We start from the raw sequence: 18,611 nt of genomic DNA, 5'->3' as shown, positions 1-18,611 counted from the left end.
AGGGGAAAAGACTTGATTTGATAATTGTGAGCGTTGCTTATTTCGGTTGTTAACCAAAGCAATACTTGTTGCGACCTGTATACATCTTCTAATCGCGATTAGGAAGAGACCATTTAATTATTGCGAGAATCAAGACTACTATCCTTGTTTTTACTTCTTGTTTTCAATATTCATTCATAAAGACAACTAAAAACATCACTTAGTTTTCAGGGCAAATCTTGTGAGTTTTCGGACTTAGAATTTACACCAGGAAGACTGGAAAGCGTATAGATTGGATTAGCCCCTATTCTTAGGCTGGCAGTTGAGATTTGAGACCAACCCCTACCGTTCCCCCTCAAAGCTAGCCTAATTTTCCTCAATGATAAAATCACTTAACATTCTTAGGTCACGTGAAACACTTTCATTGTAAATGCTCTAATGAAGGAGGCCAAAATCATCTGGTAGGCTGGTATATATAATGACATCAAAATTCTCTAGAGATTGTGTGAAAGCAAAAAAAAGCCCTTCATGAACCATCAATAACTAGCTCCAAATGAAGTCCAATTCTTGGCGACAACATTCTCTAACAGGTAATTTCAAATATCACATATATCCCTAATTTCAAGGACTTCGTTGCGTTACACCATCCACAAGTCAACTTACAGTAAATCATCTAAATCAACTAACAACATACAATTTCGTACCTTCAAATTTATGAACAAGTAATTTAGACAATATTTGGTCATTTATCAGATGCTTAAATGATAACATCAACTAAGTCTTTCAAAACAGACACTTGATCCAACTCATAGTTTATCAAGTGAATAATATAATTATTGTTATATACAACTATAGTACTATATCTATATGCTCCAACTCCTAAGTACTTTTTCTTTATTTTAGAGCAATTCTTTGTCCTTAATCTCTATAAGCTAATGCATGTATGATGTATCATGTATGGAGTTGGTTAGTGGTTACTTGACGAATGACGTGACTATTGGGGTTTGATCTTGGCTGCAAATCTACTATAACTGGCTCCTAGGTTGCCTGAATCGGTACACTTTTATTTTTCTAAGGGCGTGCTTCAATTCCATGCTTCTCCATATATATACTATTCCACTTGTGTTTTGTAAGCTTTATCGCTTTAAGTTAGAGATAATTATACATGGAAATTTAAAGTGTTACACAACTTTTACGGCAGATTTATACGTGGTTGTTAATAAGTGTTATTAGTGGTAATAGATTTACATACAATTTTACGATGAAAATACTGGCCATGCTATATGTATCTTTGATTCTATTCTCATGGATTTTTCATTATTATTTGATAACATATCTAAAGTGAATATGGATGGTCAAGTAATCTAATAAAGAATAGTAATAGACATTTGGGGATGGACAAGCACGATATTTCAACTTCATAACTCTAATAGCTCGTTCAATAGTTATTGGTGTTAAAATATATATATAGACAGCGATGATATATATGTTAATAAATTTAATGTAAATTTTGAAAAAAATCACGTTAATGCAATAAAGTCCATCATGGTAATGATATATCACCTTTTTATATATATGTATTTTCACTTGTAAATATATTGTATCCATTACTATAGTATCATGTTTTCACCTAGCTCTCAAGTGGTCATGTGAATAGTTCTGAAATATTGTGAATAAAAACAATTACTTGGAGATGGACAAACATTACAAAAGACATTGTCATATATATGACTTTACTCTTCACAAAATTGTTGGAACTAAAATGAATTTTTCCTCCTAAACGACATTGTAAAATTTTATAAATGATTGTATTGGAAATCAATCTAGTAAGGTTTTAATGAAACTAAAAGTGTGCATTCAAATTTAAACCAATAATTATTTTTTTGGACGAAAATTTAAACCAATTATTTGGATAGAATATTATACTGAAAATAACGCGCTCAAACATTTTTATATATACATTATTTGGAAAAATCGAGCTTAATTCTGTATTAACTAGTAGGCATTGTCAAATCATTTATTTTTTTACGTGGTGCTCTCTAACCGTAAACTTGAAACTACTCAATAATTTACTCAGTATAATAAATTTATTTGTTATTAATATTATCTGTTGACTAAGTCCACACAATTACATGTTGAATCACAAGTCGGGAACTCAGGATACGTATATCTTGTATTATCATGGAGAGATAGCATCATATATTACGTAAAATGGAGAATAGTATAATTATAGTTTTCCCTCTTTAAAAAAAATAATATAACTATATTATAGTTTTCCAAAGCTGAAGAGATTGTATGATTGCATTTGTAACCATGTTAATAAAATTATAAAAATGAGATGACTTGCGACGATAGACATAAGCAAAGTAAGATATATGATTGGGTTTGGCAACGTGACAAGTAGTCTAGGCCCATCTTCAAGATTCAATCAGAAGGTTGCGTTGTTGAATGTTGTCATGTTGATGATTAATCCTTTAATTATTAGTTTCCTTTTTCTCCCATGCATATATATATATAGGTACTTAATTAGGTAGCCCTTCGTCATTTCCTTGAGAGTCTTCTAATTGAATTAGGTTACCTGAAAAAAAAAACAGAAAGGGTTTTGGTGGTTTAAAAGATTATTAAGATGGAGAGGAGACTTTAGAAAACAAAAGGATTACTGAAATTTATTTGGTAATATAATTGAGGGAAAATTGTAACTATTAAACCTAAATTTGTGATGTCTTCTTATACTAATAACATATTTGGTTTATGTTTTAACTTTTGCTCTTTCTTATCTCCTAATGCCTATTCATATAATCATATCCCATACTTCTCTTATTTTCATCCACAAGACTATCATGGCTAATTAGAACATGTTACATGGATTTTTTTACATCTCAAATTGATCAAATTTAAATAATTATGACCAATATGAAGAAGGTACCACCAGAATTTTTTTTGTAAATGATTCAAATTTCGGAGTACTGGAAGATACTCGATACTTAGCTTGCAAAAAATAGATTATACAACATAATATATAATGAACTTGTCCTATAAATGCAAGAAAATAGATTAATGCATGGAACATTGATATAATTCATATAATTCTTCCGTTTTTTTATTAGATGTTACACTTTTCAAATCACGGACTAGTCCTAGGTACTCCTAGGTAATTTTTGGAGAGAAGAGAGATAGAGAGAATGAAAAACAAAAGGATCTCATGTGAACATGTGATAAGAGAGAGATAGAAAGAAGTTATTACCCAAAATAAAAGTGTAACGTCTAATTTAAAACTTTCCAAAATAGAAAGTGTAACATCTAAAAGAAAGTGATCATATTCCTATATATATACTTCCTCCGTTTTTTATTAGATGTTACACTTTTCAAATCACGGACTCCTAGGTAATTTTTGGAGAGGAGAGAGATAGAGAGAATGAAAAACAAAAGGGTCTCATGTGAACATGTGATAGGAGAGAGATAGAAAGAAGTTATTACCCAAAATAAAAAACTTTCTAAAATAGAAAGTGTAACATCTAAAAAGAAACAGAGGAAGTATGTATATCTCTATTATATAAGGGAAGGGGGGGCAATAGTGTCCTCTTTTGAAATGCCTATTTTGCCCCCCCTTCCCATTCTAAATTACAAATTCACTTACAAATCAAATAGGGCTTCAAACAAAAATACCAAAAATATAATTATAACAATCACTCACAAGTCAACTAAAATCATAAAATTGCATAATTTACGTTACGCAAATCACTAAATTGAGGAAACTTTATAAAAATTTAAAACAATCCATCTTGCATGGACCTCGTTCACACTAAAAATAGTGTGGATCAGACCCAGATATGTGACCGGTTAAGAAGTACTCACTTATACACTATATCAAAAATAGATACACTATATCAAAAATAGATACACCATCTGATACATATGTACACTATATCAAAAATAGATACACTATATCATGTAGAGGTACACTTTATCATAACTAGGTGCACTATATCCTATAGGAACACTATATAATAAGGTACACTATATCCTATAGGAAAATATTTACTTAAACGCATTACAGAAACATACACTATATCATAAATAGATATACTATATTATACATAGGTACACTATATCATTTTAACATATACTATATCATTTTAACATACACTATATCATTTTAACATACACTATATCATATCAATACACTATCCTAAACTCACGTGATATGGATCGGGTGCACACTAATTAGTGTGCACCGGGTTCATATTAGTTTTTTTAACTTAAAAATTCACTTGCAAACTACAACTATGAAAAAATTGACTTGAAATCAAATTGTCTACTTTCTTTACAATTTATAAAGTACTGCACTTAATTCAAAAATCAACTAAAAAATTATAATATCAGAAATCATAAATAAATTCAATAAAATTTCTATTTTGTTCATAGAATTTAACTTTGAAAAGTTGAAAAAAAAACAAAAAGAATGGTGAGAGACTTAAGTGACATAAACTAAACCAATCAAAATTTTCAACTAAAAACAATTATACTTAGTATGTCTAATGTTCAAATTTTTAAAATGAACAAAAGTTTCTTAAAATGAGCAAAAACATAAAATGAGCAAAAATCATAAAATGAGCAGAAATCTGCAAAATGAGCAAAAAAATCGATTTTCAGTTTTCAGTGTAAGGTTAGTTTTCAGTGGATCTTACCCTTATATATACTAGCCTTCATATGCACGTGATGCGTGAGTTAATTTCAAAATTTGTTATTCTATTAGATACTCCATTCGTACTTTATTTATGATTAAACTTAAATGTGAAAAATTCAACAGTTAGATGAATTTAGATATATTAATTCACTAATATAAAAAAAATAAAAAGGTTGTGAGTGATTGTTAACATTATTTTTTTGTGAATGAATATTGAACAAAAAGAACAAAAATAATGGGTTGGTTTAACTGAATTAAAGAGTATCAAAGGTAGTGAATGTTCAAACTTTTCATATGTACGATATGTATGCCATCTTTTTTTATAAGGTATAAATATTTTGTCCATTTAATTTTTGATTGAAGTATTTGATGCATATACCATTTTAAACTGTTTTAAATGGCAATTTGGAATGAGAATTTTTAAATGATTTGCTTTTGTAATTTTTTTTCATTCTATTAATTAGATCATTAAGGGTATTTTAGGCACTTCAAAAGAGGACATCACACCTCCTCCCTTGGCTTATATAATATATATATATATATATATATATATATATATGGTTAAAGAGGAGTGTGTAAATAATTTAAAAGTCGAAATATTTTTGCACCTTTTGTGCAATATAATAATTTCCTAATTTAATCTTAACAACATTATAATATTCTATAGTAACATGATATAAATTTCCAAAGACAGTGATGCTCCATTTTCAGCAAGCTTAGAAAGCTGATAAAATTACTAGTCGTTTCTCATTTGCCATCCTGCTACTACAAACGGTGATGGAGTACAGTCTACAGCTGATAATTTGATAATTTGGTGGTATTCCACGTTTTGCACTTTACAAAAGTTGCATATTATATATCCCTAATAGCCATTCCACTTGATTTCATTCGCTCGGCTTCACCGAGTTGCGATACCCACAAAGTCACGAGTCGGTTGATGGTTCTCCAGTGCGCTTTAATTGACTTCATGGTCCTTGGGTGGATGAGTGATGGTTTTTTTACCACTTCAGCATCGTAGATGCGCTTGATTTCTATCCAAAGCTTTGCCTTTGACTGATCTTCCCACTAATGGATCACCACCACAATTAAGGTATCCGGAGACCAATGCTATATCCTCATCATGCCCCACCTTTCTTTTAGTATCTTATTTTTACCTTTTCCACCTTGGTCCGCTTCATCTTCATCATCATCATAAGCATCATCATCGTCTCCGAGTTGTTGAGTTTGGTAATAATCTCCAATCGGTATTCGGTTATTGCTCCCGTCTCCCCCTGGAGTTGAAGGATTTTGATCCATATATTGAGACATTGGAGATGAGAGATTCACCGGAGTATGGGGCGGGGTTTCGAAATTAGAAGGTTGTTGATTTTGGAGTACAAATGCTTGGAATAAGGCTTGGATTTGAGGGTTATTGAGCATATTTGGATCAAAAGCAATATTAGTATTTTGACGATTTGGGTTTTGTTCGAAATTTTGATGGAAATTTGGATTTTGTGGGGAATTTGAATTTTGTTGGAAATTTGGATTACTTTGGAAATTAGAATTTTGTGGGGAGTTAGAATTTTGTGGGAAATTTGGATTTTGTGGGTGGTTGAGATTAAATTGATAATTGATTGGGTTCTTTGAGGCCTATTTCCATAATTAGAATTATTAGGATTCATAATTATGGATAATTTGTTTGGAAGTATTTAAAGAGTAGAGGAATAAAATATATAATTAAGAGGAGAAAAATTAGAGAAATTAAAGATTGGAAAAGGTAGAGAAATTTGAATGTATCTAAAATATGGCAAAATTGGTCTCTATTTATAGACAATTAAAAAATATGAACGTTGGTATAATTATTTTTTTTTTAATTAGCAGATTTTTTTTAAAATGGCAAAATTGTGCAACGGCTATTTTAAAAATAACCGTTGCTTTTAAAGGAGAAGGTGACATTTGTCACCTTCTGATTGGGCGCGCGTCATCCTTGCCAGCCAGCTCACCCTTTCTTTTTTTCTCCCTCTGCCGCGCGTCAGAAATCATGGGAAGCTGCCATTTTTTTTCTCTCTCTCACTCGCCATGTGTAACCTTCTGATTAGAGCACCATTTGGGCACCTCCCCTAATCTTTGAGCATCCTCATTAAATGGGGAACCAACCCCACTCATGGGGAGCCCCATTTGAGGAGAGAGAGTGTATATGGGGAGGGTAAAAAATACCATTGGAGGTGCTCTAATGCTTACAAAATTACAAATCTGAATTCACCATTTAATTGGCAAATGTATTGGCATTTGGCAAGTAGTACTGTATAAGTTAGTTTCTTCTATCCAAGTTTGGAAATCAATGCATTTATTCATATTGGATGCATAATGCAATTCATTCTGCAAATTCATTCCTCCTCAACTTGACCATTGAAGAGTACAGTTAGTTTGATTCTAGTTTTGTCTTATTAACTTTTTTTTCCTGGAATGCAAATACATGACTAGTTTTCCTCATCAGCAAGTTACTACACCATTGTATATATCATCATTTTTAGAAAGGCATGACCATTTTCTCACCTCCTCCCCAAGTTAGGTAATTACTACCAGTAACATTTATATGATAAATGTGCTCATATTTCATAAAACTATACAAGAAGTATAAAAACTATTGCTCTATGTTCAGAAGTAATAATGTGATATTGTGATGTATGTTTGGAGGCTATGTTTTCGAACTCTTTTATGGAATACACTACTCTCAGATATGGATTTAAACACTGACACACAATTTTGACTAAAATAATTATGATAAATTTTAGTGAATAATAGAGTGCAACAATTAGTAAACATGTACCACGTCCTACTTGAGTACCCGGCCGATTGAGTAAGATAGGCTTGAACTTTGGAGGTTCCACAAACCTAGTATAGACTTAGTAGCAAAATGAATTTTTTTTGGATTTGGCCTAGTCAAGCAGAGTTAACCATATACATGATTTTCCAAACTTGTTTGTGTTAAGTGTTATTAACGTTATACTTTATTCTTCAATCGGTCTTCTGTTAAATAAAAACTTATTACATGATCTCCTTCACAAGTTGCAACTACTACAAATTGGCAGGAAGTGTCTTTGGAGTTTAACATTAGTCAGTGGATTCAACAATCACGCACTCATTCATACACTTGTATGTGTATATGGATAAATATATATACCAGCCAAATATAGACACAACTTTACACGTAGAATTCGAATACTTTAACCATACATGGGGTTCAGATTTTGCTCCTTAGATACATATGGCTAATTTACTTAAAATGTGGAGAGGTGACGAAAGAAAAGCCAAGTAATGTTTGTGAAACTGGAGTAAAACTAGGAAAGACGCCGTTGATTGACATCATCATAACTTTATACTAAAGAATGAAGTGAGGTGGAATTTCCAATATTGCTTTGTAGATACATGAGATGAGATAATTAGATAGCTACCTAACCATTTCTTTTATATTTTCACTTAGGACTTGAGTAAATCCTCCTAACTACATGTCATGAGCTCATGACTCATACATATATGTATTATAGTCAAAATTAGGAATATTGACATCAGAAGGCCGGCCACGCAAGATTGCATATGTACGTATGGGTCCGTTGCTTTGTGATTCATGCATCAAGCTCCTCCATTTCTCAAGCTCTCTTAATAAAGTAACTTCCAAGTATTAGTTATTCAGTGAATATGATTATCTTCTTGTAGTGAAACTCCTATTTTGATCTCAAAAGCTAAGCTCTTTAACGTACCGAGTAATTAGAAAAAGGGGCTTTGAACCAGTAGCCAGATTTCTACATATAGATGTACCTATACAGTATAGATTCGATTTTTAGCGGCTTCAATCATGAGAATTTCTCCTATCATTCCATTAAAAATGGTTCTTTCATTTTACCTAAAAAAAATAAAAAGAATATTTAACATATTAAAAGTGGTATTCATACGTAAAACACACTAATCTATTGTTTGATACTCTTAGCTATAAATTTCGAATACTTGGAGGCTCGATAAGCTTATTTCATTTTGGTTGGTTTCTCGTTCTATATGCCCTATTTGGAGTGCAAAATAGTTTTACACTTCATTTGTTGATGTGTTTGACGCATTTAATAAATCCATAGCTACGACAATATTGGCTTGAAGCTCAACAAAGAAATCAAATAGATTCCTATAAACTATGATACCACGTGCATATATATATTCATTAAGCTCATATCAATTAACGTATATAATTATCTAACCGGTATATACTATGATAGGTGATTAACATCTTTGACTGGTTAAGAACATCATCAGTCTTAGAAATTTAATCAGAACAAGCTCCTAATTAAGCTATAGCATGTTAATTTCCTAGCTAACATCCAGGCGTGAGCTGCAAACAATTCAAAGGATTTTAAGCATATAGGTGAAGCCATTATGTATGACATCATCCACGTTTTCTACTCATCAATTTTTATATTGTTGTGAAATGTAATTCAACTGACCATGTCCATTACAATTTGTTAGTAAACTCTTGTGGATCAAGCTCTAAAATATTAAAATTGGGAACGAGGAAAATAAGGAGCGATGATCTTAATTCTCTAGTGATTACATCAAGGATTGGGGTGATTTGGAGATTACATCCCAAATTTATTCTCTCCTCATTGTGTAAATAGGAGTACTGGATATCTAATGTAATAGAAAGGATCCTCACTTAGAAATAAGATAGGAGTAACCCTAACCCTAAAAATTTTAGGCTTGTAAAAAACAAACCTCTTTGAAAATTGAAACTCGAAATCCCATCATTTATAATAAACTAATAGGTCACTCACTAAACTCAATTAGTTAAAGCAATTATGTCGAATATAAACATGTCTATTCATTTATTTTATTTGATTCTTATAAAAAAAAAACTACTAGTATTTATAATAAAAAGTTAGTCAAATGGACCCTTGTTATCTTCTCTTGGGATCACTCCCTTTTCTTTCAAGAAAAAAAAAATGCAATAAAGCACTTTTGTTAATGCATAATAACTAGAATCATGACATGTCTCATACACGCACATAGTTAAATTTTATTATATTAATAATATATAATTTTTTCAAAATTTTTGAACTTAGCATAAGTTGGCAATCCTACATTATCTAACTTGATTGAATTTTTGAATCCTAATTTAAGATATACAAATTTGTTAGCCTTAAACTTAACTAATCCAAACTAATTGTTTCTAAATAAACTTATTTAAAACAATACATATTAAAATTATGAAAAGTAATTGTGTAGCCCTATACACTTATTAAATTAATTTATGAAAACGTAGTAACCATTAATTTTTAACGTGTGTTTTGTTAAAACAAGTGGAGAGTAATGAGAAAAGAAGTCCCAAACAAGGCAACAACCAAAAACCAAAAGGGGGCCTCTTAATTCAATTCTCATAGAACAAGGAATTAAAGACATACTGTATATTTGTACGTATACACATAATCCATATGAATAAAAATACCCTTATACCCTTGCTCTGTCTACACGATTCCATCACGTCAAGATAAACATAATTAGCAGGGAGAATCCAATTGCAAGGGACCCATTTAAGAAAATGCCACAACACAATTCGTCGAGGGTATAACAGTCTAATCACATTACCTTTCATTTAGGGGTTTTTTTGCTGGCCATTGCACCACCAAACCATCCCCCCCAAAACTCAATAATCATAATAATTTATTTTTTCATTTTCTCCTTCAAATTCCCCTTTTTTTTCTTTCTTCATCTCTCTTTCCTCCTCTTCTCTGCTTCTTCAACTTTACTACTTCTCTCTCTTCTGCATTCTCATTCTCATTCTCATTCTCTCTCTCTCCTCGCCGGAAAATGCTGCAAATTAGTCCGAAAAACATCCCGGAAAATCCAGCCCCACTTTAATCTTCCCCAAAAACCCATTAAAAAAAAAGAAACCTCCATAATTATCAGTCCTTATAACATAAATTCCAGCATATATCCTTTGAATATGTTTGAATCAATGATGGAATTGGAAATAATTCCACTCCCAGAAACAGCAGAAAAAGAATCATCAAAAAACCCATTAATGAGAAGCAGGTCACAAGCAACAACAAGAAGAGTAACACCAACAACAACAACAATAACAACAACAACACAAACTAACCACGAAAACGAAGGTGTAGTTGAGAAACACCTCCCAAATGGAGATCTATACAAAGGAAGTTTCTTAGGAAACGTACCACATGGTACAGGAAAGTATCTATGGTCAGATGGGTGCATGTATGAAGGTGAGTGGAAGAAAGGTAAAGCCAACGGAAAAGGTAAGTTTTCATGGCCTTCTGGTGCAACCTACGAAGGTGAGTTCAAAGGTGGTCGTATGGAAGGACAAGGTACTTTCACTGGTTCTGAAGGTGACACTTATAAAGGCACTTGGGTTTCTGATAAAAAACATGGGTTTGGTCAGAAATCTTATGCTAATGGTGATTTTTACGAGGGTTCTTGGAGGAGAAATTTACAGGATGGTAATGGTAGATATGTTTGGAGGAATGGGAATCAATACCATGGTGAATGGAAAAATGGGTTGATTTGTGGGAAAGGTCTTTTGATTTGGGCTAATGGTAATAAATTTGAAGGTTGTTGGGATAATGGGATTGTTAAAGGGAATGGTACTTTCTCTTACCCATCTCCTTTACCATTACCATTACCATTACCACCACCAGTTTTATCATTGCCTTTGGGTAAGAAAAGAGTTTCTTTTGAGAATGATGGTGTTGCAAGAGGAGGAGGAGGAGGAGGAGGAGAGAGAATTGTTCCTAGGATTTGTATCTGGGAAAGTGATGGAGAAGCTGGTGATATTACTTGTGATATTATTGATAATGTTGAAGCTGCTTCTATGATTTATGGTGATGGATTTGTAAGGTTAGATCGACATTTAGCTAAAAGTCCTTGTTGTTTTATCAAAGAAGCTAAGAAACCTGGCCAAACCATTTCTATTGGTCATAAGAATTATGATTTGATGCTTAATCTTCAGTTGGGTATCAGGTAATTTTACTTTTCTATTCAATCTTTTTCTTCATTTTTCTGTTTCTTCTTTAACTTAAACTTAAACTTAAACTTAAACTTAATGCTGGGATTTGGATGGATTGTTCATGTTCAATTCTGTAGATATTCAGTTGGGAAGCATGCTTCAATCTTGAGGGATCTGAAGCACAGTGATTTTGATCCTAAGGAGAAGTTCTGGACAAGGTTTCCACCTGAAGGATCTAAATTAACACCAACACATAAATCTTATGATTTTAGGTGGAAGGATTATTGTCCTATGGTCTTCAGGTAATCTTTTCTTGTTAATCAAATCATGTGTACTATTTTTGGTTGTGAATAAAAATCTGATGAATATTATTATTTCTGGGTGATTTAGACATTTGAGGGAGTTGTTTCAAGTAGATCCTGCGGATTATATGCTAGCAATATGTGGAAATGATGCTCTCCGAGAGCTTTCTTCTCCTGGAAAAAGTGGAAGTTTTTTCTACCTTACTCAAGATGATAGATTTATGATTAAGACTGTCAAGAAATCTGAAGTCAAGGTTAGTTTAACATTTCTTTGACTTGTGTTTTTTCCTTTCCAGATGTTTCTGCTTCTAATCTGCCTGTTTAATTGCTGTTTTGCTTTACTTTTAGTTATACTAATGGCAGTTGGTATTACTATTAGAATATTTAGGTGTGTCCTAATTTCTTGATTATTGTTCAGGTTTTACTTAGGATGCTTCCAAGTTACTACCAACATGTTTGCCGGTACGAAAATTCACTCGTTACTCGGTTTTATGGTGTGCATTGTGTGAAACCAAACGGTGGACCTAAGGTAGAATTCCTATTTTTATAGTGATTGAATGATTGATTGTGTGTTTGTTACATTGAATTTTTAATGAGTTGCCAGATTAACGGTATTCTGTTTAATGTATTTGAACCAGACACGCTTCATTGTCATGGGAAATTTGTTTTGCTCGGAGTACCGTATTCATAGACGATTCGACTTAAAAGGATCTCGACATGGGCGGACAACGCAGAAGCCTGAGGGTGAGATAGATGAAACGACTACCCTCAAGGATCTTGATCTTGACTTTGTCTTCCGTCTTCAAAGGAACTGGTACCAGGAATTGATCAAGTGAGTGAAAGACACACTTCTTTTAAAACCTTGTAGTACCACTGTTGTGCAGCTTGAATTGATCGTAATCTCTCTTAAATCAGGCAAATTGAACGAGATTGCGAGTTCCTTGAAGCAGAGAGAATTATGGATTACAGTCTTTTGGTCGGGGTTCATTTCCGTAATGACAATACCGTGGATAAGATGGGCCTTTCCCCTTTCGTCCTCCGTGGTACTAACTCAATCCTTCGCGCATTAAAATTGCATTTTACTTGAGTAAATATTTAAAATTGATCTAAATCTGAGTCATTTTCCTTTCCAGGCAAAAGGGATTCATATCAGAATGAAAAATACTTGCGTGGACGTCGTTTCCTCGAAGCAGAACTACAAGATATGGATCGTGTTCTTGCTGGCAGGTGTGCTTTCTCGTCCTTGATTATTCAACTGTCATCATTGAATTGTTAAAGTGATTAATGATATGATGCTCTAGAAGAAAAATGTTATGGTCTTTTTGAGCTGATTATTTAATATTGTGATTAGTTTCTATGAACACTTGATAGCCAGCAAGTTCTCTAAAGAACAACTTGTCTTACTCACATTACTAGTAGTATGCTTGATGAATGTGATTTAGTGACAGCTTCATCTTATTGAGGTTATCCAATTATTTCAGCAATTGAATGTGGCCATGCTGGAATGCATTATTAGGAGTGGCATTGGCTGTGTTTGATTTGGTGTAGGTAGTTTGGTAAACAGATGTTTTACTTATGTTCAAATATGGATATAGTTCTATAATATCCACAGATAAGGTTGACAGTCTATGTTGTCTATAGTTGGACCAACAGAAGTTGGGTATGGGATGCCATGAGTTTTTCTGGTTGTAGATATGGTCCTGAGAATCATTCAATCTCAACTCTCAAAACAAGTGTTGAGTCTTCATTCATAGATTAGTTATGCAAGTTTTACGTGCTAGTAATAACGTTATTGTTTTGCTCATCAGGAAACCATTGATCAGACTAGGAGCAAACATGCCTGCCAGAGCAGAGCGACTGGCTAGGAGAAGTGATTTTGATCAGTACACTCCTGGGGGGTATGGCAATATGGTCCCTGCTCGAAATGGTGAAATCTATGAAGTAATACTTTACTTTGGGATAATTGACATTTTACAAGACTATGATATCACCAAGAGGTTAGAACATGCCTATAAATCTCTACAAGCCGATCCAACTTCAATCTCAGCAGTGGATCCTAAGCTATACTCCAAGAGATTCCGTGATTTCACAAGTAGAATTTTTGTGGAAGATAGGTAGCAGTTTGGAGAAGTAGAAAGACAAACTACAACCATAAATGGGCTGTGCCGTTCCATTGAAAAGGAATTCACCTAATGGTGTTAGTACTTGTTAAGGTCCCCTCCATGTGGAATGAATCACAAGTCAAGAAAGATTCAACACTTCTCTTCTTGAATTGATAGATGTTTTATGAAGACAGGACCAAGAAAGTCTTTTTCTCCACTCACTTTGTTGGTAGGAGAAAAATCGGTTGGCTAGTGCTGCAATGGCGGTCACTTGAGGAATGTGAATCAGATTCGGGGGATGGCATTTGGCTGAATTTTGTGGATCAGCCAAGAGCGCGATAAATGAAACGACAGGTCATTTTTGTATATTCAAGGGGTGAAGGTGAAATGGTAAATTGGATTGGGTATTCTTATTAATTTTCCTCTGTTTTTGGCTAGAATTTTGTAGCAAATGAAAGCACTATGAGGGATTTGAAAGATAGGTATATAGAGAAAAAGGGAAAATGTGATTTTTTTTCCCCAAGTAAAGAAAGAAACAAAAAAATGGGAAGAGGATGTATGGAATAACAATTGTACAGGTTAATAGAAAGGATGAAGAGATTATTTAATATGAAATCATCTTTTTGGTACTACTGGTCTGCTAGTAGTTAGATGAGTAATGTTGCTTAATCTTATGTGACTTTTGTTGCAAGGAAGGACCCATTTCTCTCTCTATCTCTAAAAAAAACTAAAGAATGTAAGGCCATGTTTGGGAAATGAAGATTGGTGGTGGTGGGCAATTTAGAGGAGCCTTTTACAGGTAAAAGTGAGGCATTGGAGTTGAAGGGAGAGAGATTCATTAAAAGCAGAGAAAGCATAAGAAAGAGGATCTCTCTTGTTCTTTGGTCACTTTCATTTCATTTCATTTTTTTTACTGTTTTCTTATTTTACATTTACTATTTAGGTATTTCTACACTTATACTCCTAGTGATAGTTTTATAATAGGAAGGAAAACAATAGGTTTTACTAAATACTACCTCCGATCTTTATCAGTTTATCCGTATTTTTTTTTGGGATGTTTCTTATTAATTTACCTATTTCTTTTGTTTTTATTTTTGAAATGGGACCACTAACTTTCCATCATATACCTTCAACTTTAATATAAAATAATAATTTTTTTTTTTATGTTCTTATAATATTTTTTCTAAAACTTTGTACAAAAGAAACGGATAAACTAATAAAGATCGAGAATTCGAGATCGGATGGAGTAAATATTCAAAAGCAGCCATACCAAACAAAGAACAAGGAAGACGCCCTATTTGATTTTGACCAGAGTCTAGCATTTTAAAAATATTTTATCCAATGGATCCCAATGACATCATTTTTAGTCATTACATGTGAATGACTCATCTGCCCATGTGGCAGATGGGTATTTGGTGGAATCTAAAGCTTGGCTGTCAACCTGAATGGATGGTGATTTAGGAGGGCATAATAGTCATTTTAAAGATGTTAAATGGAATTTATTAGTGATATTTTTGGGATATTGGGACTCTTAATTGAATTAATGAATTCTGATTTATAAGGCATGGTACAATGTGAAATAGGGAAAGTCCATATACTAGTGACTAGTGTGTGTAGGGACTGCAAGGGTCAAAGTCAGTGACAGAGCCTAGGCCCATGCTCATTGTCTCTCTTTCTTACCTTTTTGGACCACTTCTTCCTCCTTTTTCTTTTTCGGGTGTGTTGGGGTATGTTACATACAGGTGAGAGACCCTCTTCAAAATCTTTGATAAGTTCTACTTGTATGAATCTTATATTCCTAAAATTGTAATTTTAATATCCATATACTAATATTATTATACTATTCTTCTTCCATCTTTTAATTCTCACAACCTTGATATGGTCCATATAAACAAGGATCAAAGATAACAGAGTGAAAAAAAAAAAACCTCGTATACGAATATAATATGCCAAATTAAGTTCAGACCAATAATTAGTAATTTCAATATTCTTTCATTGTTCCCGTAAAAAAAAAAAAATTCTTTAATTGTCTTAAAAAAAATTATTCTTTTAGGGGGTTATTGAAACTAAAGATACTACTCCGGTTTTTATTTAGTACCGCATTACTATAAGACTATAAACATGATAATCAAATTGAGATGGAGGGATTTTAAAACTACAAATGATTTATCGTGAGCTATTTTGACATGCAATTGTAAGATACCTTTAATTCAATTCAATTATTTATAATGATGTAGTATTCCGTGAAATTTGTTACATCTATTTAATGGATAAACTGAAATCGGTTGTTGCTAATTATCACTAATTTAAATCATTGAAACATACTTTTTGCTAATCAACTAGTTTTTTGTTGTAATTGACTACTTCTTTTTCAAAGTTTGAGACTCTAAATGCAAAATCTTAAACCCGAAACTCAATCTAACATAAAAATTGTACTATGAGATGTCGAGTCCAAATTTTGAGGTCAGAAACCCTGAAATTTGAAGCAATATGTGAGACTTAAAACTCAAAATACCCTCTCTTTTTTTGGAACTTTGATACAAAATGGAAGATCCGAACCCTATATCTAAGATTTCGTTACACCAATTTGGTGGTGTAGCGACTTCATATCATATTTTGCTAATTGAAAATTGATTCTTTTTTCATCACTAATGCTTTTTATAAATATAATTTTTATTACCGATCAAAATATAATTTTGAAAGTAAATCGTATAAGCATAAGAAAATCGACCTATTTATCCGTATTGTTGGTCCAGTTGTAGTTCTTGACAATGTAAACTTTAAACTAGGTGGAATGATTCTTCCCCTACTAAGCTCTCTGTCTTTTATTACTTGATAAATTATGTTCTCATTTTTCGAGACACAACTCCAAACGTTAATAAAAATTATATATTGAAAAAGTATACATTGAGAAAAATCAAACAAGATTTTGTATGACTATATTTTTCCTTACATATGTATTATGAAAGAATTTTAAAATTGTCATGTGAATAGTACTCAGAATTAAAAGGTATCAATTAAAAAATGAGGGAGGAATAAAGTCCTATTCTTTTAGATCGAAACTCTGAGAGATTCTAAACTAAAATGAAATAAATTGAAGTCAATTGAGAGAAATTGAAATATAAAGAGTAACTGAAATGAATTGAAAATAAGTTAAAAAAATTAGCACAATTGTTAAAGAGTTTTGGTTGATGAAGAGTTTTAATATTCAAACATACTTTATGTATGAACATCATGATGACCCTTTTTACTACCAGAAGTGGTTATGATGCCAATTTCAAGAAATATTTTAATATGAATTGTGCAATAGATAAAGCTGGGTAAAATCATCTATACAACTCAGAAAATCTTCAATAGAAAATCTTCAATAGATGGGATTGACTTGCATAAATCCATAGTATAATATAATGTTGCAGTTAAAAACTACACCCTAAGTACATGGGATTTCTCGTCACCGGTGGGTTTACTATCTTAAAAGCATCGAAAGCTAAAAAATGGCAAAAAAGAAAAACAGTAAACTTAAAGAATTAAAAAAATCCTCAGCAATAATGGAGGATAGATTTACATTTACAGTCTTCTAAAAGAATATACCAATTTTTTTTCTTTTATCTTGACAAATATAACCGTTCTCTCTCTATCTAAAGTATTGTTGTCTTGGTTTATTGAGACAAGAGTCGCCGTCGATGGCAGACTTTAGCATTTACTATTTTACTTGGCTTCACGTCTAGCCTTAGTATGTTAAGCATCACTAGACTCAGTGCAATTATATTTTGAATGGACTTGAATTCCATTGAATGCAATGCAGTTAGTTTGATAATTCATCTTTCGATTTTCTTTGTTAGATTGAGTATTGATCTTCATTGCATCTTAGTACAATATATCAATTATGTTAGTTGTTTTTTCAGCTTTAAACTTTGAAATGGATAACCTAATGTTGTCAGGTGGTCTGTCCAATAATATTTCTATTACATAGAGATATCAATGTTTCTATGCTAGCTATCATAGCAAATAGTACATTTTTTTGAAGGAATAACAGAGAGCACATATTGAAAAAAGAAAAAAAAAATCATAGCAAAATACTACCCCTTAGTGATGCACTACATTTTTTTTTATTTAACAAGGTATCCACCATCGATAATAGTGACTAACCCCTTCGCTTCGGTAGTCCGGGTGATCCACTTAAAGGTAAAGGGTTGGCCAAGAATCTATTTTCATTCCCAAAGTTTGAGGATCGAATCTCCGACCAATTAGTTAAGGGACAAAGTGAGCAACTGCTATGCCAAGACCACTTGGTTGATGCATTGCGGCCTACAACTACACCTATTACGGCCCGTTTGGTAGTTGGTTATAAACGGTGGTAATAGGAATGAATTTGTGTGTAAATTTGTGAAAAATATCATGGTCCATTCCTATGATAATGCTAATTTATTCTAAAGTGTCCACTTTCCTTCTTGAATTTTCATTCTCATCCAATACCACCTTGTAGGTGGTAATGAGTGGTAATGAAATTGCTTCCCTTTGGAGACAAAAACACAAGTTTAGGGGTGAGATTGCTT

At 32.5% G+C, this 18,611-nt stretch overlaps 1 protein-coding gene across 1 annotated transcript; it reads left to right on the top strand.

The window, feature by feature from the left end:
• The first annotated feature begins 10,304 nt into the window (after nt 1-10,304).
• LOC104886640 (phosphatidylinositol 4-phosphate 5-kinase 1) lies at nt 10,305-14,684 on the top strand. Its single transcript, XM_010671125.4, has 8 exons — nt 10,305-11,665; nt 11,789-11,953; nt 12,042-12,207; nt 12,372-12,482; nt 12,592-12,785; nt 12,869-12,996; nt 13,087-13,180; nt 13,762-14,684. Exons 1-8 carry the CDS (start codon nt 10,632-10,634, stop codon nt 14,069-14,071), a joined length of 2,202 nt encoding a protein of 733 aa, XP_010669427.2. The 5' UTR covers nt 10,305-10,631; the 3' UTR covers nt 14,072-14,684.
• Nucleotides 14,685-18,611: the final 3,927 nt, after the last annotated feature.

This window comes from Beta vulgaris, chromosome 1 (assembly GCF_026745355.1).
Source record: "Beta vulgaris subsp. vulgaris cultivar EL10 chromosome 1, EL10.2, whole genome shotgun sequence".
NCBI classification, from domain to species: domain Eukaryota; kingdom Viridiplantae; phylum Streptophyta; class Magnoliopsida; order Caryophyllales; family Amaranthaceae; genus Beta; species Beta vulgaris.
The sequence above is the reverse complement of the archived record's forward strand: the minus strand, read 5'-3'. Positions and strand labels throughout refer to the sequence as shown.

Bases quoted from the DNA above. Each gene is read 5' to 3' on its own strand.
- LOC104886640 (XM_010671125.4), top strand. From the start codon at position 10,632: ATGTTTGAATCAATGATGGAATTGGAAATAATTCCACTCCCAGAAACA. The intron at 12,483-12,591 runs GTAGAATTCCTA...TATTTGAACCAG, and splicing joins AACCAAACGGTGGACCTAAG to ACACGCTTCATTGTCATGGG. The intron at 12,997-13,086 runs GTACTAACTCAA...TTTCCTTTCCAG, and splicing joins TTCCCCTTTCGTCCTCCGTG to GCAAAAGGGATTCATATCAG.